Source organism: Chelonoidis abingdonii, chromosome 2, assembly GCF_003597395.2.
Source record: "Chelonoidis abingdonii isolate Lonesome George chromosome 2, CheloAbing_2.0, whole genome shotgun sequence".
NCBI lineage: Eukaryota > Metazoa > Chordata > Testudines > Testudinidae > Chelonoidis > Chelonoidis abingdonii.
The window spans coordinates 161780620-161808566 of record NC_133770.1 but is presented as its reverse complement, the minus strand read 5'-3'; the positions used below and the strand labels follow the sequence as shown (position 1 = coordinate 161808566).

Sequence of the window (27947 nt, the reverse complement as noted above, 5' to 3'; positions counted from 1 at the left end):
CCGGGGACTCCGTGACAAGCTCACCGGACAGAGCTGTTGGGGGTGGGGAGGGGAGCTTGCAGAGCTGTCCAGAATCTGTGAGTAGACCCCTGGCCTTCTCTTGCTTGCCCCACACGGCACTGTCCCTGCCTGGTTCTTGGTTCAAAACACCCTGCTGTCCATCCTATCCTGCTTGCTGGGCTCTCCCTCAGCCCCTGATTCCATTACCATGGGGCTGAGGGTGTCTCTCCTTTCCCATTGCTTGCCCAGTGCACGGTGTTTACATTGGCTGTAATCCTGGAGGCTGAGCCTCGCTTATTGACAGGACAGGTCTATACCAGGCAGGTGCCGAGCATCCTTCCCCCACACCTCTAGGGGCAAAAGCGGAGTTTGGTCACCATGGCCCAGGCCAGTCTTAATTCTCGCTCTGCTCAAACTGCCCCAATGTTGACAGCTGCAGAGGTGTCTTTGTATTGGGGGCACTTATCCCCTGGGAAATCCAGCCAGTTTATTACACAGAAATGTCCAGAGACCTGAGACAGCCTGCTGGGAGAGCAGATAGACCACCAAAGAGCCAGCAGTTGGTAACAGTTTTCCTCTGGGCTGGATCTGAACCATCAGCCTAAAAGCAAAAGGCTCTTTAGCCCACCCTCAATCCTCCAGCCCACACAGTCCCACCTCCATTTAAGTTGCAATGCTATTAACATCCCCAGTAATCACCTGTGGTGGTGCTGGGCTGATCCATTTAGGGAGCTCCATGCATGACCCTTATTCAGTTTCCACCTCCATCGTATCCCAGCTGGTGGGATGTGGCACTCCGTAACGAATAGGCTGCAGTTTCGAAGGATCAGGGAGCAGAGCTCGGAGCTCAGTGGCTCCACAATATGGACCTAAGCCAAGGACAGGGTCTTCAAGAAGCAAGACAGATTGAGAGACCCTAGATCCATTGACTAAAGGGATCTGGCTCTGGAATTTGAAGCAGGCAGAAAGCAACCCGAAGGGCTCCTTGGATGTTCTTCTCTGAATTCTGGAGCTGGATTTCTTGATCCATTGGTTTGGGAGTCTCTGTATTGTTCCTTCCAAAAGTCCTTTGATTAAGTCTCTCTCCAAGTGTGCTCTGCGGTGGTGAGCTATGGGGAAAGAGCTGTTACAGGGAAAGCTACGAGAAGGCAGAGGAGAAAGAGAGAGGGGACTCCCTCATACCTAAGGGCCATCCAGCCTCAGATATCTTCTGGCAGAGACAGAAGAAGAGGAATTTGGGGAGCTCTGCTCCCCAAACTCCAGCCACCAGCAGAGAAGCAGGGAGACTGCAGCCTCCGAGGGCTCCGTACCAGAAGAGAACTCCTCCAGTTACTCATCCGAAATAACGAAGGGACGCATGAGCAAATTACTCCGAGCTCCTCCCTGCCTCTGTGGGCTCCAGCCAAGGTAGCGTCTGCACTGTGTGCATCTGGCCTCTTTGCCAACCTGAGGCAGGTATGCCCAGTTACTCATTCTCCTCCGCTCCAAGAAAGCTCCTTTTGTTCCCAGCACTGGCCTCCCAGCTCAGTGTTAAGATGTAGGCTCCCGACGAGAGAGTCAGGCTGGGCCAGATCTCAACCTTTCGGATGCCACACCCTGCCGTGGGCAAAGCGGAACCAAAGAGCTTAGCAATCAGCATGTTGAGCTCCAGCAGCCCCAGAACTGGGGGAAAGGGCACCGAACAGCTATAGGGCCCCGAACAGAAGAGGGAAGGACTGGAATACAGGGGTCACTGCAGGCTAGAACAGAGGGGCACTGGCAGAATGGGACAGGGAGGCCAGGACTAGAATGACTGGGGGAGTTGAAAGGTAGGACTAAAGGGCACTGGCAGAATGGGATGGGCAAATAACAGTGGGAACTGGGGGATAGGGAAGCTTTCACCGCACTTGTAAGACCCTCACTTTCATCAGCACAAAAATTCTTCCTTTTCAATGCTCATGCCCCCCATCTCCCTCAATATATAGGAAACAGACAGGAGACTGGATCTTGTAATCACAACAGGATATATTTCTAAAACTCCCTTCCCTAGAAATCCGTTGGTGGGGATGTGTTAGAACTTGAGTTCATTTTACCCTACCCCCAGCTACTTCTCTGCCAGCTGAATTCAAATGCCTCAGAATTTGTCAATTTCTCTCGCTCTTTTCCCACAGCAGCGTTTTGGAGCTGCCCGAGGTTAGAACTTCCAAGCACATTCATGCTGATTTGCTCCCAGATTCCCCAAATGGTTTGCAATCAATTGTCCCTTTCAAGATCTTTGGTTACTTTGCATGACCAAGAGACAGGCCCCACCCACAACGTTCATACAATCATGGGGCTGGAAGGGACCTCCAGAGACTAAGTAGCCCAGTCCCCTGTGCTGAGGCAGGACCAAGTAAACCCATCCCATCCCTGACAAGTGTGTAACAACCTGTTCTTAGAAACCTCCAGCTCTGGATCTCAGCAGCATCCCTGCCACCTCATTCCTCCCTCCCTGCACAGTTTAGGGTGAGGGGGAATCCAGAATTTGGAGCTGTCCTATTATAAAGATAGAGTAAATTTACAAACTGCACACCTGGGTTTAGATTTTGGGGGGGCGGGGCGCGGAGCGGGGAAGGGGATATGGTGTGGAATTCAGAAGGAGCTCATTCTCCACTAATAAAGAATCTTCCCCTAATTGAAACTCCAGCAAATGGGGTGTGCCCACACATGCTGTGATATGCACCCCAATTCTAACCCCCCCATCCCAATCTCTAGAAAGCTGGGCAAAACCTGGGATGATTTAACCCACTATCCTGAAGAACTAGGGTGAAGTTAAATGGGACCTGGAAATGAACCCCCACGCTACATTTCATTTTGCAACCTCAAAACCCAACCAGTAGGGCTTTCAAACCCCACACCTACCCTTGGTTTTGCCTGATCTTTATCTTTATCCCACTAAATCAAGATCCTGCCCCTTGCTCCCATCTTTCCATGCAGTTCCTTTGCTGCAAAACACACACACACACACACACACACCCCTACCTACCTACCTATCGTTTAAGTTGGGTAGAGTGCCTCTTCCTTACACGAAATTAGCTGGAGTTTGCAGAAGCTTAGCATCTCACCAAACAATTGGGATGGAAAGAAAGCTTGTGATTTTAAAGGAGACTCTGGCAGCTTGGGATTTTTAATCAACAGCATGAGGCAGTTACGAAAAGTGTCTTAGGGAAGCATTATCTCCCCTAGTGCCAAGGAGAGTGTGGTGAGGACTGACGGACGCGTGGGAGTAAAGAAGAGGAAACATTGTAGCCAGTCTAATCCATGAAATGTTTTCTTGGACATTTTTGCCTGGGGGGGAGGTACATTCACACATACACACAGTACACCCCATACACACCATGCATCCAGGCACACTCAAACGGACATGCCTCTATAAATACGCAGCAAGAGCCTGTCTTTTTATGCTGTCTTTGTACAGTGCCTACCACAGTCCTGTAGGTGCTACCATGACACAAACAATAAATAACAACATATGCATACCTGCACACGCAGAGACATTATGTACACACAAACATGCATACATACTCACCCAGGCATACATATATACAAATACACATGTCCACTCACACAGAAAGAGATTGATGCAGGCAGAGACACGTGCACATAACATATACAAGCCCCATATTTCATAAACGCATATTTTCTCACTTTCTCTCAGACACAGTTTATACTCATAAGCACTGACATATACATTAACTTTGACAAATATTCATACAGGCACCATGAACACATGCTCATATTTGTGGCTAATTATAATAGGTAATAATGATAAAAATCTTGTGTTTCTCTAGGCCCTTTCTCCCCACAGGAAGCCATAGTCCTTTGGTACTCTATATAGAGGGTGCCAAGGAAATGCAGCCACTTCTGGGTTGGAGGGCAGCAGCAACAGAGTCTTCTCTAACTGCTGAGAATCTGGGACACCGGCTCAAATCCCAATGCTTAAGGAAAGTATCGTGGGGACTTGAATATCCAGGCCGAGCAGACAAGGCCGCAGTTATCTGATCCACACACATGAAAGTGCCGGAACTCAGTGTATTTGCAAGGAAATGATGCCGGACTTGCTGGGAGAGTTACTGTTAGCCCTATGTAGAGCCTAGGTGTTTCCTTACCCACCCCGCAAAACACAGACATACGTGTTATATAAACGCGACAGCCAAGCAGTTATACCTGCCACCCATTCACTCGCCCCACACAGCTCCCTTCCACCTCCTCTATGTGCAGTCACCTCTGGCGGTAATTGCAGCAGTGGGTGCTTGTCTTGAGGTGCAGGGGAGGCCTTTGGCGGATGGCACTCTGGTGCAGGGGGGGCGGGGAGAGGGTGAGGGGAAGACATGGCCGTGGGCTAAGCGGCGTGATTAACATCAGGCCACAGGCTGCCTCCTTAAAGCTCAGTAGCTGCTGTGTGGTCTGGCCTTGTGTGTGAGCAGCAGCATTATTATTAACCCTTCCTGAATCTAGCCGGGCTGGGCTAGGTGCCAGAGCACTGGCAAGGCTCTGTGGGGAAGAAGAGGAGGAAGGTGGGTTCTGGGCCCAGCATGGGGCCATGGAGCATCTAAACCTGGTCTCTATGAAAGGGGGAGAGAGCAAGAGGGGAACTAACTCCAGTTCCCATAGCAACCACCAGTGCCAGTGCCACCCGCTTAGCAACCTCCTCAAAACGGACACACGTTCCCTAGAAATGCACCAAAGGACACAGGGGTCCACTAGCAATGTCCCAAATGAACATGTACCCCATAGCGACATACCCAACAGGTACACATACATGCACACCCCCCTACCAGCATGCCCAACAGCGGGGTACAGGCCCTCTAGCAATGCATGCATAAACCATGCCCCTTAAACAGGAGAACACACATCCCCTAGCTACAGCCTCAACACTTCATTATATCTTTGGGAAAGAGGAGACACAGGAGAGTGGAAAAAGACGTCATGGTATGAAATAACCTTCATAGCTTCTCACAGGTCCATGCATGTGTGTTCACGTCCGTCAGATACTAGGGCAATGACTGGGATCTTTATATATATGTCAGACTGGACTTCCCCTTTTCCTTGGCTGCATGCTACCCATTGAGACTGTAAATTCTAGGGGACAGAGACCCGTCTTCTTTTGTGGCCACAGAGCGTCCTAGAACCTCACGAGTGCTCAGTATGTCAATAAATAATATGGGAGAGCTCATGCATGTGCCCAACATTTGCATGCAAGACTATGGCAGAGTGCTGCATGCCCATATGATGGAAGCGTATGTACCAAACTGTGCAAGTCTTCATCTGTGGGTCACCTTCTGTGGACATGTCAGCGTGTATGTCCAGGTGTATCCATCCATGCATGTGGGCACCTGTTTGTGTCTGCGTGTCTGTGTCGGTGTCAGTGTGAGTGCCAGGAAGGGCATGCCCTGGCATGCATGTGTGGGTGGGTGTTTGCTGGTTGGGTAGCGTGCATGCCCGGGGGCTATGTCGGAAACTGCTTGAAGTTGGGAACTCAACAAGTCCAATAAAAAGCCAAACAGAGACAGCCAGCGCCTACATTTGGACTTGGGCCCATCACAGCCTGGCTGCCCTACCTCCCAGCATGCTGAGCTGCCCCAGAACCTCCCTGGAGAAGGGTTAAACAAATACAGTGACTCAATCCCAACAGAAAAGGAAGGAAAAAAAAAATCACTAGCCCCATGCCAGGAAAACAAAGACAAGACTCTGATGGTCATGGCCCCTCTGCCAAGACCTTTCATGACTGACCAAAGCGTTGGAGCCAGATAATCTTTGATTCCTTCCCTCACCAACTTTCCTGTCACCCCACACTATCCCCCAAGCCTGCACTCACCAGATCATCAACAGCCCCCCATCAACACAGACACTCGGAGGTGCTGGAGAAAATATTGCAGGAGGAGCCCCTGATCTCTGACCACTCAATGATGCAGGGGAAGCGCAATCAGACTCTCAGGCACTTGGGCACTGTCACGGAATCCTCAGGCGATGCTCTGGAACTGCTCCTCACAAAGCCAGTCAGGACTTTGGGGAGCCTCCTCTCCCTTGGAGCAGACTTGTTCAGGGCAAGAAGCCCACACGTCTTCACCTCCTGGGTCTCTCCTTGGAGCATTCAGCATCCTCTGCCCCTCCGTGGGCTTCCCACAGCGAGCCCACCCAGGCGGGGTCCTGGGGAAGCCACAGGGTCCTGCACTCCCACTTCGCAGTCAGACGTGACTCTCAGCCAGCCAGTAAAACAGAGGTTTATTCGATGACAGGAACACGGTCTAAAACAGAGCTTGTAGATACAGCGAACTGGAACCCTCGGCCGGGTCCATTCTGGGGGGCAGTGAGCCAGACCCCCAGGTCTGCACTTCACTCCTTGTCCCCAGCCAGCAACAGACTCAAAACCCCCTCCAGCCCCTCCTCCTCTGCTCAGTTCCTTTCCCGGGCCAGGAGGTCACCTGATCTCTTTGTCTCCAACATCTTCAGCTGGCATCTTTGCAGAGGGGGGTGCCCAGGCCATCAGTTGCTAGGAGACAGAGTGCCAGGCATTTAGGTGCACTGGCCCTTTGCTCTGAAGCAATCACACACCCTTATTCTACCACCTAGATACTTAAGAACTGCATAGGGGACACTGAGGCACCAACACAATATTCAGAGAAAACATTAAGAACATTCCCAGTTCACCACATCCACACATTTGGTGAGGACAAGCCACAGCTCAACAACTATATGCAGACAGGCTGCCCTTTCAGCCCCATGGTGTGGCCTTTGTTGAGCTGCCACAAGAATCATTCTTCTGCACAGATGGAGCCCCAGCAAAAGGTAGGGCCAGAGACCAGGAAGAGGATCAGGCATTGCCTTGAGGCATCAGTGCTTCCTTCTTTGGCATGCGAGATGGTGAGAGGAAGGCTCTCTCCCCCTCAGCTCTCCCCAGGGCAGCTGCAGCCTCTTGGCAGTCACATAACTCCAGGAAATTTGGTTCTCCCAGAAAGGTGGGGTGAGGGTGGGGTTGGTACAAGGCTCAGAACAGCCAGGGCCAATTCCCAGGGCTCTGTTGGGTTTGCAGCTGTGACAGAACCTGGAGGGGAAGGGAAATTAGGTCTAGATAGCTGTAAAATGAATACCCTGGTGAAGCCAAAAGAGCATCAGGAGCCTGGTTAATAAATCGAGTTTATTAGAGTAGTGCATAAGAACCAGTCAAGAATGGGGCCCCACTGTGCCAGGCACTGTGCAAACACGGACCAGCAGACAGTCCCTGCCCTGAAGAGCTTACAAACCAATGGACAGGATGGACACAGGGTGGGGGAAGGACACACATGCAAAGCGAACAATGTGATGGCAGCAAATGGCCACAATTCCAGGGGATGGTGGGAGTGAGTTAGGAGGAGATCAGCTAAATGGAAAGGGAAGGGAAGGGGGGACGGGGAAGGGAGAAGGCAGGATGGGGGGCAGACGTGGAGTGAATCTGAAATGGAGAGGGTTGGTGCAAACAGCCTGTATGCACAAAGCTAAAACTGCAGCAAGTTCTCTGAATGTCCAGAGGTCCCAGCCTGGGCTGCTTCTGCTCTACTCCTAGCAGCTGGAGCCTTTCGCTGGCTCCTCTCTGCAGTTTTCTCACCCAGAAACATGGCTGAGGTGGAAGGGGCCCCTTTGGGTCCTAGATTCCCCACTCACTCACTGGGCACTGGGGTCTGTCTCAGCATAATGGGTCCAAGGGCCTGGGGTAAGCAGAGAAAAGCCAACCTGCTACTCTGAGCCAATCAGCAGCAACTACTTCTGAATGACAGATAGTCAAGCCCCAGCTCTGTCCCTTCCACCTCCTGCACCTAACGCGGATTCGGCGGCAGCTCTGCGGGTGATCTGCCAGTCCTGCACCTTCGGTATACCCACCACTGAATTACCGCTGAAGCCGCGGGACCAGCGGACCTCCTGCCAAAATGTTGCCCTCATGACGACTGGCAGGGCGCCCCCCGTGGCTTGCCGCCCCAGGCATGCACTTGCTGCGCTGGTGCCTGGAGCCACCCCTGCTTCCACCGGCCCAAAGATGCCTCCACCCCCAAGCTGGAGGAGCCGATTCAGAACAACTCTGGATCTGATCAGGAACTAAAGAGCTGGGCCCTGCCTGGGCGGGGATTTGTTGTGAACAGCCTTGCCCTAGGCCTGAGTTCTGCCAGGCTGCTGGCGGTTACTGAATATCAGGGAGCCAGCCGGAAGCTTTTGCCCTTATAGGTTGGACAGCTTTTAAGAGGCAGAGATAGGTCAACTCAAATCCCTCCCTGGGCTAAGCAGGCCCAGCCTCTACAGCAGTCACGGGGTGCGGTGCCTCTTGCTCCAGGGCTGAATTTGGCCAATACAAAAGAGAGCGGATAGAGAGTGCAGTGAGTGGGTCAGAGGCAATCTGACTGGTAGCCCCCCAGTGACAGCTATTTTAGCTACTTTGGGACCGGGTCCGAACAGAGCGATGGCAGCTGCCCAGGTGTGGGTTCTGCCTGCTTTGGTGCATTGTTGTTGTTTTTTTTAAAAGGTGAGCTAAGGACCTTTAATACGAAACTGCATAAACAAAAGCCAAAGAAATGTTACACTCCCCCCCCCCCCCCCCCGGAGCTACAAATCCCCCCTTCCCCCCCCCCCCCCCCCCCCCCCGTCCCAGGACAGCAACTCTCGAATTAGAAACCTCAGTGATTTCCCCTGCTTAACCCCCTTGGCACCAAAGCCTGGGTGCCCTGTGCAGAATTGGGCTTGCATGCTTCACTACAATGGTGAGGGATGAGCTAGAAGTACAGGCTGGCATTGCCCAGCAGGAAACGCCCTCCTGACTTGGCTAAGGGACTCCAGGGCAGCTAACCAGCTCGGGCTCAGATGGAGTTTTGCAGCTGGGAGGCTGCAATTTGGGGAGCAGACAGTAGGGAGAGAAGAGGGACGAGGTGCCAGGGAGGGAAAGGGAAGATCCAGCCCTAGCCCCAGTGCCTATCTTTGGCAGGAGGGGCCCTGAAGTTTCTAATGCAAAAGGCTTGTTCCTTATTACAACATGCTCATCGGAGATGGCTGGGAAGGATGAAGTAGCCACTGAGCCTGGCCCGACCTGAACCAACCCACCACATCCCCCCTCCTGAAAGCACTGGCAGAGCAGCATCACCCCTTTTCCCTCTCCCTCCTCTGGGATGGATTCACTCCCCTCACATCCCAAACTTGGCTCTGCAGAGGAGAGGCACACGCCTGTCCCCCTACAGTGCAACCCAGGCCAGCTCTTTTGGGCCAGACCTAACAAACTATATCTCAGCAGCAGATTAAATCTCTCCCTGCCTCTCTATTTCCTCCCCAAGCAAAACGGCAACAAGATTCTGCCCCCCTCACTCCCAGCATGTCCAGATCACTTATCACAGCAGCCCCTTGCCCGGGGCACTCTCGCTCACAGCTCCTTTATTTCCTCCCTCTATTTGATTCCCCCACCCCTTTCCCTTCCTTTTCATTAATTTCTCTGAACACCCAAGCCCTGTAAGTGGATCCCTGCTGGAAAGCCAAACACACACACACACACACACACAAATCAAAAATCAGCCCAGCATGAACCTACCTCAGGCTATGAAGGTGATGAAGATGAAGGGGTGTGGGGAGAGGAAGGGTAGGGGGAAGAGGAAAAGAGACCTTCCTTCCCCTTCTCCCTCTGAGCACCAGCTGAGATGGACAAGAAAGCTATTGCTAATCTGCACCCAGTGCTTGAAAACGTCAAACCTTCAGGAGTCTGAAAGCTGCAGCGGAGCGGAGGGCATGAGAGGACATCCACTCCCACACGAGTAGCTTTCTGGGAATTAGGGACACAGCCCAACTGCTCTGGCAGCTTCACTCCCCTTCAGTTCTGGCTGGTGGTATGGCTCGCTCGTCCTGGACAGCTGCTGAATGGGAGTCACACATGCGAACTCCCACTGCTGGGGTTGGGGGGGGGCGGTGGCGGGAAATGTGGGGTGGTGAAAGGAGGATAGCACAGGGGCAAATGGGCAAGGCTGATATCTAGCATCAAAGCAGTGCATTGCCAGCTTTATCGCATTAGTCTTCCCAGCAATGATCCCCCTTTTACCAATGGGGAAATCGGCATGGGGGAGATGAAGGGACAAGCCAAAGGTCACACAGCAAATCTGTGGCAGAAGTAGGAATAGAAAGAACCCAGGGGTCCTGACTCCCCAGCTCCCCTACCCTAAGCAAAAGGCTTCACTCCCTTGCAGAACTGAGAAGATAATCCAGGAGTCCTGTTACCCAGTGCCACTATGCTAACCAAGGCATCGCACTGCCTCTCACAGCTGAGAATAGAAACCAGAAGGCCTGTGCCCAGTGCCCCGCCTTCCCCGCTCTAACCAATAGTTCATGCTCCCCTCCAAGAGCCAAGAAGGGGCTCCTAGTCCCCTGTTCATGCCTCATGACCATGCTACCTCTCTGTAGGGAGATGGCTACTTTTTTTACACCCCGTCTCTGCCCTTTCCCTATAAGGCTGGCCAAGAGCACGCAAGTTTCAAGAGACATTCAGTCACTGATCAGCACAAGAACTGAGAAAACATACAGTGAATGGGTCTGAGAAGAGAGGGGCAGTCTGGGGGTATAGTAAGTGTAATTTTTTTTCACAGTACTAAGTCACAAGAACCCTGCTAGAATCAGGTGTTCAGTAGCCTCTCAAAGGGATGAGCCTGGTTAAAGGCATGGTGTCTCTTAAAGGGATAAGTCCAATCAGAGACCTTGCATCTCTTAAAGGGATGAGCCTGGGAAAAAGCAGAGGACCCCTTAAAATAAGACAAAAGATAGAGAGGCCTACAGGATGAGCAGACAGCCTCACTGCAGCAGGCACATGTGCCAGCAGACTCTGCCTCCATCAAGGCTGCCTTTAACACCCTCTGCTGCCTCAGCAACAGCGTCTCTCCACTGTCAGTTTCTTGTTACACCCTGGGTTCCCAAAAGCAGGTGCTGAGCCTTGGCTGGGAACTTGGGGATGGGGCAGACTTGCACCCTTCACATTCCAGACTTGGCTCTCCAAAGGAGGCACGCATGCGTGTCCCCCTGCATCGCAACCCAAACCAGCTCCCTGGGACTGGACCTAATGAACGACACCTCAGCAGCCGATTATCTTGTGATTAAATCTCTCCCTGCTTCTCTCTTTCTTCCCCATGCAAAACGGCAAGGAGAATCTTTCCCCCTGCCCCCCTGAGCTCTATTACCCCACCTGCTCCTCTGCAGTGCGCCTGTCACCGTGGTATCTGGGTGAGATTCCAAAGCACAGGATCCCTTCATGTGCAGCCACAGGGACTGCAACCCCAAGCTGCGTGTGGGGGGCACGGGGCCCCATAGGGCAGGGCAAGTACCTACTGCAGGACATATGCTAGGGACACACAGGACATATCCCAGGACACACAGGATCCTCTATTCCCTTCCTTTCCCTGGTTCCCTACCACCAGGCAGACCTCCTACCCCTTCCCTCCAGTCTGAGTCACCCTATTAGGTGTCTCTGGGAGCATTCCCTGGCACATCCTACTCTTCAGGGGTTTCTTAAAGTAAGTTGTGGGTGGCATGGAACTGAGCCATAGAACCCCAAGCCTGTGGTGGAGAGCGCCAGCCGAGAGTCCTGTCAGAGAGGAAAAGGAGACACTAAGAATGGGGGAAGGGGTTGGGGGGCAGAATATGACCTGCAGCATCTCATCAGCATCGTGATGCACCCAGGATGCTCTGAAAGGTGCCACGCAGGTGAGATTCTAGGCGCCCTTCAACTAAGCCCCAGGGCAGCGAGGTGAGAAAGTGGGTGGCAAAGAAAGGCCCTAATCTGCTTCTCCAGCAATTTTGTGCTCCCCCTCTGTGTGTGTATGCCCCCTGCCCAATGTGGACTCCTACTTATGGAGATAAGTGGCATTAACTGGGTTCAAATACCTTGATGCAATTAAAAGCTCCCCCTGGGGACTGAGGGCTTAGAAAGCCAGCCCAGGCCACGGGTATAGCTCTATTAACCACGAGCTCTGCGCTGTTTCCCTCGCTGGAGGTTGCCAGCCCACTGGGAAATCAATGGCAGCTATCCAATGGCTGTTGTCTGCCTTGTCCTGATCCCACTAACTGGGAAAGGGAGTCGGGAGACACATCTTGCTCCCTCCCAGCTATAACCTTCCTCCACCAAGCACCTCCCCATTCCTTCATCTCCAGGCTTGCCAGTCAGCCCCACACCCTGCCCAGGCTGGAGGAAGATGCTGAAGGCATACAGGACGGCAGCGACTGGTGCATCGTGGGGCACTAGACCAAGCAGCATTTGCCCCAGTGGGGCTCTCATGCCAGCAATCCCCATGCATGCAGACAGTGCACCAGAGACCAGCTTAGTGACAGCATAATGAGCCTTACCTGAAGCTAACCTGATCCTTATGTTGGGGTGACTAACCATACACCATGGGGCGCATGTGCGTGTGTGTGGATGCAGGGTGTGGTACGCAGGCAGGCACCATGGTGCTTAGCACGGCGCATCTCTGTAGTGTAGACCAAGGCTTCCTAGAGACCCTGTCCTCCAGCCAAGGTCCTATCCTGCCTCACTCCAGTGACCATCTAGGTTGCAATTACAAATCCTCAGGGCATAAATGTGAGAAGATTCAGTATCCCAACCAGTTCCTGCCTGTCTCCATGAAAAAAAACAACTCCCAGCATCCAAGGCTGCATGGGCCCAATTGCTAGAGGGCAGAGAACAGCTGCTGTTTTCTCTGGTTTCATCTCCCTGTTGTGGGAGTGAAGTCCTCTGCTCTGGGGATTCGCCCCACAAACCCTGATCCTATCATATGGCCCAGATGCAACCTGGGCTCTGAAGGGCACTGAGGCCAATCACCCAACAACAGGGCAGGTCTCACTGATTTGAATGCAGAAGAGGTTCCCAGAACCAGGCAGCAGGGCACCCTTTCATCTCCAGTGGGGTTGATCACAGCGAGTAGGACCGGTCAGAAGTTTCCCGTGGGGACGTTTTCCCACCGGGAAATGTGGATTTGTGGAAAGTGAAACATTTCACAGGAAAGGGCGTCAATGTCAACACAGGGCCACCCAGAGGATTCAGGGGGCCTGGGGCAAAGCAATTTCGGGGGCACCTTCCATAAAAAAAAAAAGTTGCAATACTATAGAATACTATATTCTTGTGGGGGCCCTTTTGGGCCCTGGGGCAAACTGCCTCACTTGCGCCCCCCCACGGGCGGCCCTGTCTCAACATTTCGTATAGAGGAAAATGCATCCGAGCATTCCCATGGAAGTCAACTGGGGTCATTTCAGAATGTTTTTTTGCTTCTATTTTTGATGGAAGTTCATTATCTAAATATAACAGCAAACTTTTAAAAAGTCAACATTGGAATGACATTTTGATTCACCCAAAATAAATGGGGTGGGGGGGTGCAGATTTTGGTTTTGCAGGACATTTTTTTTTAATTTTCATTCCATTTCAGAATGAAAAAGAAAAATAGAAAAAGTCAGTTCCCACCCTGCTTAGAGTACCAGGTTACAGGTTCAAATCCAGCCCAGGGCAAAATGTGATTTTGGCAGCCCCTCTGTGTAATGAGTTGCTGGGTCTCAATTCATGTCCCAGGGGGATGGGACACCCCCAGGAAGCAACATCCTGTATTTATTGGAGTGGCAGCAGCAAGGCAAGCTTCTTCCATGTGCTGCATCCTGCCCTAAGGGACTCCCATTGGGGTGCAGGGGAGAGAACCCACACCATGGCTTATTCCTTCCTTGGCCTCTTAGTTTAGACAGTCAACAAGGGGACCAATTAGCACCTGTTTGTAGTGAAAGGATGGCTGGGAAGTAGATCAGAAGAGCTGCTAGCACAGGCGAGCTCTGAGCTTGTATTAATTGCCTGCCTGTTGCGTGTGTTCAGACTCTAAGGTTGTCACTCCCACCTCCCCACCCTTTGGCATCAGCTGAAACCCAATTATCAGCTGTTTTATACCCAGGTTCCAATGCAGGCAAATGGCAATGTCACAGTCTTATGCCAACATGCCACTGGTCTCTGCACTATGATGCCTTGTAGCGAGCATGAGGCCAGCTTCCAGTATTACAGAGAGAAATTCAGAGCACAGGAGGCATCCCGTGGGGAATGGGCTGGGTTCCAAGCCTTGCTGGGCTGAGCTAGTGGAGCTAAAGGGACAGATAAGAACTCAGCGCTGTCCCTCTGGAGCAGCGGAATCTCAAACAAAAACTCAACAGGCAAGAAAGCAGAAGGAGCTGGGGTCAGACACCTGTGGGTTGAAATACCCTACCATGGAGGCCTGCGGATCCACCCACAGACCCCTACATCCCACCGAAAAGGGTTAATAGAAATCGGGAGAGGGACCCCAGGACCCCTGATCTGGCACACTTGGACTGTTTGAAAGCATCAAGGGGTATCTACAGGCAGAAGAATTTCCCAGCTATTGCCTGTCTGGCTGATTTCTGAAATGATTTTCTGCAGGTGTCTGGTTTCTTTGATCTATTTCATGCAATTGTTTAATCAGCTTGGTTTTGCTGTGTACAGTTTTGAGTTGGGCACACTGACAATAAGCGAATGAACTATCTCAGATCCATGTTTGCAAGAGCAACCCAGGAATCTCAGCAGTTAGACTTAGATACTACGCTTAGGGAGTACAGTAAGGAGCACCACAGAAAAACCTAAAATAGAAAGAGAGACGGACAGGAGGAGGAGCACCTATAGCAAAAGAGAGCATGTAGGGTGATTAGACAGACACAGGCAAATGGTTCAGGAACCATTTCTCGCTAAGGATTCATTATAACCCTGTGCTGTGTGGAACCCCTCCTGCTGCCCATGAAGCCCATTCAGATCCATGTGCCCTAATCTCTGCTGTACCTAGTTCTCCAGGTGGGGAGAGGATTAAACACCAATAATCAACCAGAACTCCAAGGTGCCCAACTCCCTCTGCATTTATATTTCCCGTAGCAGTGGGACACAGGTCAGCTCCACCCTTGGATTCAAGAAGCTCCCCCGGAGCATGGGGGTACTCAGGGCTAGCTGTTGTTTGGGGTTTATCTCTAGGTTATCTCTTGCGGATATGTTTGCTCTAGCAGCCAATTAACACAAGTTCTGGATTTCTTCCAGAGTCCCCCCCACCCCCACAGGCTGGAGCAGCCCGATCAGACCAGACCCGGAGGCCCCTCATAGACAATAGAAAAACCCTGTCAGAAACAGAAACAACACCCGCAGGCTCCATGTCTAGCAGAGGTCAGAATGACGAACAGTGCCAAAACTCACGTCCAAAGGGGAACAGCCAGGGCTTTCACTGCAGCAGCTGAGGCTTCCTGCACTCACTCCGAGCCTCTCTACCATAGGAGCATGTTGAGGGAGATGGGTGCTGCCAGGGAGCCTTGGGTCCCATCTGCCCTCAGCCAGTCACCCCTTCTCACTTTTCCCTGTGACACCCAGTCTAGATATTGTCACCTAGAGAGCATTAGGAAAAAGGGCAAATGAGCAGCCTGCACCCAGGTGTGCTGGAAAGCAGTGGTTAGAACAGGGGACTGGGAGTCGGGACTCCTGGGTTCCATTCCTGGCTCTAGCAGAAGCGTGTTCTAGCACACGGATCCTCAGCCAGGAGGGCCATGACTCTGGAGAGGGAGGGATAGTAAACAGGTGTCAAAGGGTTGTGACCACCATGATTACCCCTGCCATATTGCTACATGGAAGTGAGGTCCTGGAGGCAAAGGTTGAGAACCGTGACTTCAGTGGTTAGAGCAGGGGTACTGGCTTCTGTTCCCAGCCCTGCTACTGGAGTGGTGTCTAGAGGTTAGATCACATGGCCTGGGTTCTATTTTCGGCTCTGCCATTCAGCCACTAGGGCAAGTTATTTCCCCTGTCAATGCCTCAGTTTCTCCTTTTCATCACATGAGGACCTACTGCATGGGGAGTTTGGAGGCTTAACGTTTGCAAAGTGCTTAGACATATGCAGTGGAGTGAGAGCTGTTGAAATTCAAAGGATTCAATATTATTATGAATTAATGCTGCCAGCGGAGACAGATCCCTCCCCACTTCTATACCAGGTGAGCTTTTTATAGATAGACTTTTTTGTTTTTAATAAACTAAACCCTTCAGTTTCCTCCAATCCCAGTCTGTCTGGGACCCAGCAGGATCCATGTACCCTTCAGAACACAGACAGCTGGCTACCCCCATCTATCTCCTATACTTCATGAACCTAAGGGGAACCCCTTTACAACTCCTGAAGACTATTGCTTTTAGGACTTATTGGTACAGTCCTGATGCTGCCCTGGCTGGCACCTTCAAGAGGGCATGTTTTTGGTTAAAAAAAAGGTGGTGTTTGGGGATGTGAGTCCCCAGAGATGGGAGGAAAGGGGCTAGGCAATAGAAAAGGAACGTAAGTTCCCCTTACAAATGTGGAATACAGACTCCTTTAACAACCCCCACATCCTCCAGCATCCCCTTGCCACCTGTCACTCCACCGTTCGAAGCACATCCTTTTCCCAGCTCTAAAATCCCCCCCCAAAAAACCTACCTGACCTCACCTCTGACAAACTCCAGCCAGCCTCCTCTCTGCCCTCTCAGCCTGATCATCTCCCACACCTAGGGTGACCAGATGTCCTGATTTTATAGGGACAGTCTCGATTTTTGGGTCTTTTTATTATATGGGCTCCTATTACCCCCCACCCCCATCCCGATTTTCCACACTTGCTGTCTGGTCACCCTAGGTGAGCAACTGGCAGGCTCTGGGCCATGTCCTTCTGAGAAACCAGCACTTGGCATGCATCTGGCCTGGGAGCTTGGACTTGTTAGCCGGCCAGAAGTAAGTTTTTTGGGGAATGGGAGTTGTAGCTCTCTCATCCTTCTTCCCCACCCCCTACACCCCCAGTTGGTCCAGCCAGAGTAGAGGGAACAGTGAAAGGAGCTAAGTTCTTACACCTACCTGAATGGAAGGTATTCCCAGATCCTGGAGAGGGGACTTCTATCCCCTGCCACCTGGACCCCTCTGGGCTCGGGCAGTCTCAGAGCAGCTGGGGATTGGGTTTCTCATTGTGTCTCCTTGCCCTCCTTGTTGGTAGCATAGCCTGGGAGCCAGCTGAAGGCTCTGCGAGCTGCCAACAAAGAGGCTGCATTTAAACAACAGACATAATTATGCTTTTGATACCGTCTGCTAAAAATACAGCCCTGTGCAGCGCTGCGAGCCATGTGTGTGCAGGCTCACATGGCCTCTGAATGGCAGCAGCTGACTCAGGCAGGGGGAAGGGGGGCCTGTGGAGAAAGGAGGAGGGAAAAGCAGACGGAGGTGAGGGAGGGAGGGAAAGGGAGAGACAGCAGGCATAGTTGGACACGCACAGAGTGAGGGAATCCAAGCCAGGCTTCAGTGCCAGTGTCAGATGGGGACAGGGCTCCCTCCGGCTAGGACTTGCGGAGCATGTGCCAGTCTCGGCTGGTGGTGCGGGGGGCTCCCTCAGGCTGAATCAGGGCCAGTCACAGGGGGGCAGGGGCTCCCTCAGTATATGGGCTCGGACCAAGCAGTCCCCCATCCATCTGGACTGGTGAGAGGAATCACAAAGGCATTTGGCTTGCATCCCTCCCCTGCCTCGCTCCACTCTGCCCTTTTGGGCATCACACGAGACTTAGACCTTCCTGCAAATGCCCCCAGCAGGGTGCAGAGATCGGGGGCTGCTACTAAGGACCAGTGCACCCCTAGGCTGCATGGTGAGAGCCGAGGGATGGGCAAGGTGCTGGAGGTGCCAGCCCCAGCAGGATCGGAGAGAGCCGTGCAGTCAACAGGAAACCAGCCTCCATAATTCCCCTTCCCAACAGGAGTGAGTTTTCAGCCGCTCTCTCTCAACTCCTGCTCTGGGCACCCAGAAAGAGAGAGGGAGGACATGGATTGCGGATGAGGGTCACTTATGTAGGGTCCTAGGAGGCAGAGTGGAGGAGGGTTCTATCAGTGGGGGGAAGAGGAACAGTCAGGGATCAGAAAGAGGAGTGGGGAAAAGGGGGAGAGATGGGAAGATGGGATGTTGGGGATTGCTAAGTATACAGCTGTTTGCAGTTCCCTGGGGAACAAGAGCTCCAGAGTACAGCTCCAAGGAGCTCCCCAGCCTCCATCCATCTCTCACTTCTCTGCTCCTAGCACTGGATTCCAGTCCTGTCCCTAACCCAGAGACCTAACTGACAGAGCACAGCCATTCAGAGGCAGAAAATTCCTAACACCCAAGGCAAGAAGGAAACCGATCCCTGGACTGAAACTGCCCCTTTGTCTGAGGTTTCACGTACATGGGGAGAGGAAGAGGCAACCCTCAGGACATTTGTTGCCTCATGCCTCCTCTTAACTCAAACACAAAGCAGTTCCTCTGCCCACATGGGGCTACATCCCTCCAAAAATCTTCCCTTGCCTCAATGTTGGCAAAAAAAAAACAAAAAAAAACAACACTTCTGTAACTTGCCTACTTCAAAACCCATCACTCTCCCCTGAGCACACCTGACTGCTGGTTCACAATCACTTGACCCATTCCCAGCTGAGTCTGATAATTGAACAGGACTAGTTGGCCCCTGGCCCTTAAAGGGGCAGGCCACACTGTTAGACCTCCCTCAAGTCATTCTCTCCCATCTGCACCCTGTCCCCACAACCAAGCACACAGGCAAGCTTGTGGGTTTGCCACACATCCTGGGTCAGGTGTGGGTTCTGTTCTATCCAAAATGGGGCTGGGTCAGGCACAAATCATCTTTTAATAAACCTAATAGCCCCCATCACCCCACCCCTGCTAAATGATTCTGGGTTGGGCCCCCATTTAATGGTAAAGACCTTTCCTATTGTCTGGCTGACTGATGGGTTTCTCTGGAGGGGTGAGGAAAGGGGCTGTGTGCAGCATCGGAAAGGTTAATGCAGGCAGAGGGTGCAGGTATCAGCCAGCCAGGGCAAGTGGGGTCCCACCTGGGCTGGCCCAAGCTGACAGCTTGGATAGGAAGGGAGCTGACTACACCCTTTGCTGAGCCCAATGAGTGGTTAGCAAGGAAGGGTCTGTCTGGACCCTTGTAGGGAGCTGGGGGGCCCATTGCAGCAGCCTTGGTATATACTGACCCATCTCTCCCTCAGGGGTTCAAGGCCTGTTCCCTCCATTCTTATCCCCAGGCTGGCAGTGCAAGTAGCAGGGCTGCCAGCTTAACTCCTTGAATGTTGCCAGCCATTCCCAGTATCTGCACTTAGAGCACACCAGGTATAACTTGGGAGAGCACCTCTGCTGTGCCAGGGGCAGGCTGGCAGAACACTAGACGGGGGCTGTCAGGGTCAGGGCCCACCTCACATTCTGTGCATAGTTAAAAGCACAAAGATATAGGTATGAATGGTCACCTGCTGTCTGGAGTAAGCTCCAGCAGCTCGACTGACAGCAGCCCAGAGGTACCAGCAGCAACAGTGTTAAGGGAGATGTATGCCAAATGCTGGCTGGGGAAGGCACTAGACAGTCCTGGCTGGTAACTTCCTTTGGGCCCATGGCCAGGACCTCCCCAAGGACGAAGAGTCCAGCAGAGATTTGGTCTTTGCAGCCTGTTAATGAATAAACAACCTATCTTATCTCCCTCCCCCAGTTATTGACCTCTAGCGTCAAGCAGGGGCAGGAGCCAGCCTGGGTGCATTGAGATTGGCTGACCTGGAATGTGGCTGCCTGGCAAGCTGGAGGTGAATGTTCATCCCCAGGAAAGCAGGTTCACATGCAGTCCAATCCGAGCAATGGCCAGCTCCATTTAGGGCTAGTTTGGCCCAGTTTAAGAAAATCAATCACCTGTTCAGAGACCCCCTTGGGAAGCAGGGTCTTTGTCTGTTAGTGGCTGGCAAGGCCCCTGTATCCAGGGAGGCAGGCATTAGCATGGTCTGGCCCCACCTGTTGGGAGATGCCATGGTCTTTATAAAGAGTAACTTTGCTGAGATGTGGGGCAGGCAGGACCAGCCTGGCCATTCTCTGCCAGGTGAGAACTTGGATGCTAGCTAGTGGCTTTTAGTAAAGGCCCTGTTCCTGGCACAACCACTCCTCCTTCCATCTTTTGAGTAGCTCTTTTGACAGTGCCTAGCAGGGCAGGTGAGGGACCTATGCAGCACATCCCCTCCCTATTCAGCCATCATAGACCATAAGATGAGATGGGACCATCACTGACCTCCTGCACCTGGCAGGCCACAGAACCTTGCACACCAAATCACACCCAGCTAAACTCTTTTAACTTTGGCAAGGCCAAGAACATAGAGAGTTCCGTTCCTCTGGCTCTTCTCATTCCCAGCTGCGCGCCCCCGCCACCTGCACACACGCTTAACTGGCATAACAGCCAAGGACGGTCAGTAACCAGCCAGGGCAACAGGGGGCTGCCCCCAGGCGAGCACTGTGTTCCTGCTCCTCAGAGAACAGTGCATTTCTCCCGCTCAGAAGAATTTGGCCGACTTGGTCAGCATGATGCAGCAGTCATCAGCCTGTGGGCCATTGACTCTGCCCCCATCCTCCCCTACATCCAACCCAAGAAGGCTGACTGAGGTTATCCAGGATGTCTATGTGTGGGAGGGATCCCACATGGGGGACCCTGGACACCAGCTCATGCTTAGCCATGTCCTCCTGGTATACCAGAAGCTGCCCTGTCTCCATCCTTTTAGGACGCACCACAAGGAGGATTGTAGGACATATCTGACCAAGCTGAGGGAGGAGCAGGAGCAGGAATGAGGCTTAGGCAGCCCAAGGGCTGCTTTACATGATCCCCAAGACCCATTGTTGTGGGGAAAACATGCTTGGAGAGGGTTTCCAAAGCACTGGTGGTGGAAAAAGGGACGTCCATTCAACGAGCAAGGAAAGATGCATGATCTTCTGAGTGATGCACTAGACTAGGAATCAGGAGATCTGGGTTCTATTCTTGACTGTGCCACAGATTCCCTGGGTGATCTTGGGCAAGTCACATCATCTGTCTGTGCCTCACTTTTCCAGTTGTAACATGGGGAGAATAACCCCTCCTTTCCCTCACCCTTTGGCTTTGTCTATTCAGACTGTGAGCTCTTTGAGGCAGGGACTGTCTCTCACACCAAGTGTCACTCCAGCATCTAGTGTTTGAGGCCTCCAGCTGCTCCTGGAATACCTCTAATAACCAGTGTACTTAGGCAGCTGGACTTTCTCTTTTCATCCCAGGGCTGTTGGGGCCAGGCTGCCAAGTGCTCCGCACCCACCATGGGGGCCAGATTTTCAACAGAGCCCCATGCCCAATACAAACCCAGAGTCACAAGCTCTTCTGAAAAACAGAGTGATTCCCTCTCAGAGTCACAGCAGGCAAACGGGCAGGCAGGAGGGGATGCAAGAACCCTTGCCCCTCAAAGGAAGGTCAGTTAGATTTTATCTTGTTTAAAAAGCCCAACCACTAAGAGTAACGACCCTCCTGCCCTGCTTGGTAGAGAATTCAGAGAGCCCAGACAGCCCTTGCAATCCAAACAGAATCAGCAGAGGCCACTATCAACATTCCTGCTCCGCGGTTCATCAAGACAGACACCCCTGCCCCAGAGACCCTGCGCAACTTAACAAAGGGACTCGGGGAGACCCCAGCACAGATTCAACTACCACCCCAGCCCAAGTGGGCTTCTCCCTGTTTGACACTGGCACAGACCCCACTATTTGCCCCCCTACCCAGCCTGAGGGAGACTCCTCCCTTTCTGACACTGACTCTGACACAGACCCCACTATCTGCCCCCACCCCAGCCTGAAGGAGACTCCTCCCTTTCTGACACTGGCACAGACCTCACTATCTGCCCTCCCCACCCAGCCTGAGGGAGACCCCACTATCTGCACCCCCACCCAGGCTGAGGAAGACCCCTCCCTGTCTGACACTGGCACAGGCTTTATTAGCGATCACTTTTCATCTGGCATGGTCACAGGTCACAGAGGAATCCTGGCTGGAGTCTCCTGCCTCTGGAATATACTCCCTGCGTCCCAGAGCACTGCACAGACATTGTCCCTGTATTTCCGTCCATGAAGCATTAACAGGACAAGGGAAACCTGGCCAAATACCTCTTCTGGAAAGGTCACAGGGGATGAGGGAATGATTGAGAAATCTGGCCTAAAATTTTTTGGTGCCAAAGGCCAGGCACTGTGTGTGCATGGAACCCAACCCAATGCAGGGGGTCCACACATCCCTGCTAGCTAGAACTCTCGGGTTCTGTTCCTGGCTTTGCCACTCGACAGTCCATAGAGAATGGCTGCCCATGCTGTGTGCAGATGCTGGCAGGGAAGCCTGGCCGGTGAGAGACGGGATTAGCAGGAAACTGAGGAGGCAGTTCAGCAACCTAGCCCCACTTCTGTCTGCAATACGATGGTTTTTGACCTGTGGTCCGCAGACCCCTGCAGACAATGTCTAAGATTTCCAAAGGAGTCTGCAGCTCCATTTGAAATTTTTTAGTGGTCTGCAAATGAAAAAAAGAGGTTGAAAACCCCTGCTCTAGTACATTCACTCACGGACCGAGCACTGGGGAAGCTGATTAGAGAGACATGAGCAGCCCTGGGCTCAAAGATTAGTGGCCTCCTGTAACCTCTGCACAGGGAACATCAAGTGCTCAGCTGTTCATAGCCTTGCCTGGGCAGGGGCTTCTTACAAGGGGACGGAGGGGCAGGCTTCTGGTGAGATAGCAAAGGGAGAGTGGATGCAGCAGAGCCCCCGAGTTCAGATCTGACTAATGGTTGGGGCTATGCAGCAGAGCAGGTTAGCTGATGTCTGGTCTGAGAATCTGAGACGAATGAGTGAAATGAGGTTGGTGGTTTTCAGTCTAACCCAAAATGGCTGTTTAGGCACTACCACTGCATGGCTTGGGGAAGCAGCAGCATCCGCTCAAACAGATCAGAGCACGGCTGCAGGTCACAACTGAGAGGTCAGAGAGCTGTGGGTTAGGACAGAGAGGTGTTGGCAGCACACGGAGGGAACTTTGCACTTCACCTGCCCCTACAATGCTTAGGTCTAACCAGCCTCTGTCAAAATTCTCAGAGAAACTTTAAAAGGAGGGGAAACCTGGCTCTTCTGAGCAGGCGAGTAGTCACTTCTCCCTTCTGGTATTGCCTCTGCATTTATGTGGCGTGTTGATGCCACCCAGTTAGCCCAAGACAGATGTGACCCTGGCAGCAGGTTTGATGACTGGAAAGAAACTTCTCCACAGCTAGGCAAGCTCAGGTCAGCCCGATAATTGCTCTGCTGGTCTTGTGCCAAAAGGGAGATTATGGCTTTGCTGACTGCAAACTGGCACAAGCCAGTGAGCTGACACAGCTGGTATCAGTGTCTGGCACTGGACGAGGTGGGGGGGAAGGGTCCCACTGTCTCTGTCCTCAACTGCACCTGCTGGTGAGAGACACACCCCACAAGCAGCTTCTCCAGTAAGGGATGTGAGGAGCAATGGGCAGACTTTGGCCAGCCCTTCCTGGGAAAGGAACCCTCTCCATGCCCCTCCTTGGTGTCCACATCCTAGGCAGGACTCTACAAGGAGATCTCTCCTGTCAAGATGGGATCCAGATGTTCTCGAGCACCTAGAGCAGCAGGGAACAGGAGTCAGGACTCGTGAATTCTATTCCCAGCTCTGCCATTAAGTTGTTCTGTGACCCTGGCGTCCTAACTGCTCTCTGCCTGAGTTTCCCCACCTGTAAAATAGGGATAACAATGCCACTTTTCTTCCTGAGACTTATGATGTTTAAACAGCCTCACACAGCCCTTGGTCCCATCGCTCTGTTCACTAAAGCCCACTGGCTGTGGCTTTCCCCCAGCCCAGGGAGTCTGTGGTTATACTGGTTTCTCCTGCAGAGATGGGAACAAGATGTGCTCAGAATCAGGCCCACCATCAGGAAGGGGGCTGAGTCCTAACAGCAGTGGCACAGGGATGCTCAGCACCTCTCGGGATCAAGCCCTTGCCAACAGTAAGGTTACACAAGCACAGGGAGTGGAGTCTCCCAGCAGCGAGAAACAATGTCACCCGTAGGGTGACCTTAACTCTTTAGGAGCCAGAGGCTTACAAGCACACTGGGATGATGAAACAACCACGGAAATCACAGAGTCCTGTTTCAGCATCCTCCTCGGCAAGCCAGATCCTTAGAGGAACCGCTCTGCCTAAGCAGATTGAGCAGGATTACAGGCCACTTCTGGCTCTTTCCTCCCTGCCCCCCAGCCTTCCTCCTCCGCTGCTTTAAGTAATCATCTCCAAGACAGTTTTACATAGCTAATCCAGCCACCTCCATCTAATCTGCTCCAATGCCCACTGGCTGCTGCATGACCCCCTGCAGCACACCCAAAGTCCTGCCCCACATAATGGGGGCCTGGCTGTGCCTTCCCTCCATGCAGCCAGCAGGGTCACCCCCTTTCTGCTGGGCTCCACTGCTTAGCATGCACGCAAGCCCCCCTCACCTCCAGGGGCAGAGCTCATGCAGACATCGCAGCTGGACAGGCAGCGAAGAGCCACAGTTTAAAAATAAGGTTGGCCAAAGCTCTTTGTGAGGAAGGATTGGGCTCTCTGCCTGGAAGGTTAGGACATGCAGTTCGTGCAACTGAGGATGCTGTTGAGGCTAAGCCAGAGAGGGCTCTTCAGGGCACCGCTTAGGGGAGAAAGCAGCATAGAGGGCTCGCCAGGGCACAGGGGGATTTGGGAGGAGAGTGGCTGACAGTGAGAAAACCAGAATCATCTCCCTGCCAACCATTCCCCTCCTGCTGGCTCCCCACTCCCCCTCCCTGAACCTGCCCTTTGGGGGTCTGCACAGCCCCATTCTTCCCTCACTCTGCCAGCACCAACCCTCAACCATGATTGGGGGAAAAGTATCAGCCACGAGAGGCCTCCTCTTCCCACCCACACCTCCATGTCCGCACCCTCCTCTGGGGGACCACGGGGCCGGCTCCAACCCTCTCCCCCTTCAGCTCCCTTCTGCAGCTGCCCACCGGGCTCCTCGTGGCTGCTGTGACTCACAAAGCATAGAGTCCCTGCATGGTTAGTTTGTGGCCTAGCATTCCTCTCATGAGACTGTTGGCTCCTCAGGGCAGGGACCTGGCTGTCCAGCGCCCTGCCCCTCCCCAGCACTAAGCCAGTCACGAGTGTTTCACACCCAGGAGCACCGCTGTAAGCAGTTACATGTGGGGGAGGGCCTGGCCCCTTGTCTGCAGGGCTTGGCATAGAAGGGGATGGGTGGACGTTACAGACTGGAAGGCCCAGAAGGGGGCAAAAACCAAGAAAGGAGGGGAGACAGTCCAATGAGCAAAGGGATGAAACAGAGCAGAGCAGAGCAGAGGCTGAATAGGATGCCCCACAGTGAGCTCTTCAGCCTGTGGAAGCACCTTGCCCAGGGAATGGCGAGAACCCTGTCGGTGGAGCATTCAGAGACTCTGGACAAAGCCCCAGCATGAAGGGAACAATCCTGCATTGGTGTCAGGCAGAGAAGGAAGGGGAGATGGCCCTCTCACCCTCTGCTTGCTACAGGGCCAAGGCAGCACCGCCAGCCCAGAGAGGGAGGGGAGACTAGGCCCACAGCCATTCCTGGAACAGCCCTGGCTCTGTGTTCAGCTGCGGATCCAGGGGCTGCACCAGCTGCTTCATGGGTGTGGGTGGGGTTAATGCAAGGGGGAAGCAGGGGGCTTAGACAGGGCTGAGCACATGTAGCCAGCATCCAGGCCTCATGGAGATGCATGAAGCATAAAGTAGCAGTGCTGAGAGCCCAGAATGGAGGCATAGGCATCTCAGAGCCAGAGGGCCCAGCAAACCTGGCCCCCCAGGAGGGAAGGCATCCAATGGGTTACCCACCCAAGAGAAGCAGCACCACAGACCCCACATCTGCACTAATTTATGTACAGAGGATAGCAAACCCTGGGAGCTCAGGGGCCCAGTGCTCAGCCCCGCTATTACCCAGAAGTTCCCTGACCCCACTCAACCTCAACACCACTTTCTGTGTTACCCAGAATCCGTTGGGTCCTGGCCAGCCTCACATACAGCATCTCACAATCTCTACCATACCCAGTTTCAGCTCCACATTATAGGTGATCTGGAAGCCCTCACACACTGTTTTCTATGGCCCCACTCATGCCCGTTTGTATGGGATGGGCAGAGTTCCTGGGGCAGCTCCAGGACTTGCTTATGGGGTCAGGAGCTGGCCCCCACCCAGACCAACAAACCCTTGTACTTACCAGATCCTCCCTGGCAGCCTTTCCAGCGGCACCCACCATGCCAAGCCCCAGGCAGAGGCACCAGGCACACTTAGCCATTGCTAGGCAGCCCCAGCCTCCCCCAGCCAGACATTGCCCCAGGTCCACACAGCCAAGAGCTGCAGGGGAAAGCTGGCCGCCACAACCCTGACCTCTGCATCTACAGCCAGCCTGGAATGAGGTCACAGCCCACAGGCCCAAAGCATCTAGGCTCCCTGCTCCTCCTCCAAACTTTCCCGCCTCCCCTTTCCCCCAGCTGGCCTTCAAACATGGAAAGCGGGAGCTCTTTGAAGGGAGACAGGCCAGCTGGCTGCACTGTGAGGAGACTGCTACTGCCACACTGTGGGATCTCACTCCTACTGCAGCAAGGGATGCTCTTCCTCCTTGACCTCCTGATCAGATTCCTCCCAGGAGCAACCCTCCAAGGGGTCGTTGCAGGGATTTGGAAAAGCTAAGTGTGTGTTTATGTCCAAGAGATGAGTAAGGACAAGGCAGAGCCCGGCCCCTACCTTCTGCTCCAGCTGCACCGCTCAGCTTTCCAACTGCCTCCTGCCACTTCCGGGCAAAGCAACTTCTGCCCAGCCAGGACAGGCATCACGCGGAGCAGCCCAGTTGCTGCCTTGGTATACTCCAGGATCTGAAACCCTCCTGTGCCTGGCAGCCAGGCACAGACTCACCATCACCAAATGCCATCAGCGCTGAGGAGCTCAACTGTATCTCCCCAGCAATACTCCTCCGTCCCCCTGGCATGGCTCCTGGCAGGGGCAAATGGTGAACAGCCTGCCATTCCCCACCCTCCTCACGGCAGAGCTGCCATTCTGAGGCTGCACCCAGACATCTGATTTGCTGCTCTTTCCTCTCCTCCCTGTGCAGGCCCCAGTAGCCACCCAGACTAGGCCTCAGCCCAGGGGCTGTGGTTGCTCGCTCCTTTGCCCCTATCCATGGTGTGCCACAGGTTTAGGAACTAGAAAGCTCACAATGCCAGACACCTGCATGGCTCAGGAAGATTCTCCAGACCTGATCAACCCTGTGCTCCCCTCAGTCCAGTGTCCCGCTTCCAGCCTTCAAGGGAAGGTGTAAGAAACCCTCTGTAGGACCATTATAAAATCAATTGCCCAGAAAGTGACTCTGGTCAGGAAGAGTGTCAGTGGTCAGCTCGTGCCCTGAAGCAGGGAAGTTTTTGTTTATTTCTGTTACTTGCTTACCATTCACCTAACTCAGGGGGAGGCTCTGAAGTTGCTCACTCTCGACTTACCTAAATTTGTCATTTGCACATTTTGCAATCTCCTGGTTCATCCTCTTTTCCATATCACCATTAGTACTTGTTGTGTAGTAGCACCTAAGAGCCTCAGTTACAAACCAGAGCCCCATGTGCCGGGCGCTGTACAAAACAGAAGAAATAGTTCTCATCCAAAAGATCTTATGAATGCTTTCGACACCAGTGCTAGAGGGGAACGCTGTGGCTCCTCCACCATCGCCTTCTACTATACCAAGGTAGGCAACCTGCAGCACGCAAGCTGATTTTCAGTGGCACTCTCACTGCCCAAGTCCTGGCCACCGGTCCAGGGAGGCTCTGCATTTTATTTTAAATGAAGCTTCTTAAACATTTTAAAAACCTTATTTACTTTACATATAAAAATAGTTTAGTTATATATTGTAGACTTATAGAAAGAGACTTTTTAAAAATGTATTACTGGCACGCAAAACCTTAAATTAGGGTAAATAAATGAAGACTCGGCACACTGCTTCTGAAAGGTCGCAGACCCCTGTACTATATTAACAATTAAGCACTTACACGTACTCTTTCCTATTATTAGCCTCTTTC

At 52.9% G+C, this 27947-nt stretch overlaps 1 protein-coding gene across 1 annotated transcript in view; it reads right to left on the bottom strand.

Annotated features, from left to right (window-relative positions):
- The window catches only part of HR (HR lysine demethylase and nuclear receptor corepressor), a 53094-nt gene extending 26366 nt beyond the window's left edge, over positions 1 to 26728 (bottom strand). Inside the window, 1 exon segment of the mRNA XM_075062766.1 lies at positions 26105 to 26728. Coding sequence (XP_074918867.1) covers positions 26105 to 26182 — 78 coding nt within the window. The 5' untranslated portion in view covers positions 26183 to 26728.
- Between the last annotated feature and the right edge of the window lie 1219 nt (positions 26729 to 27947).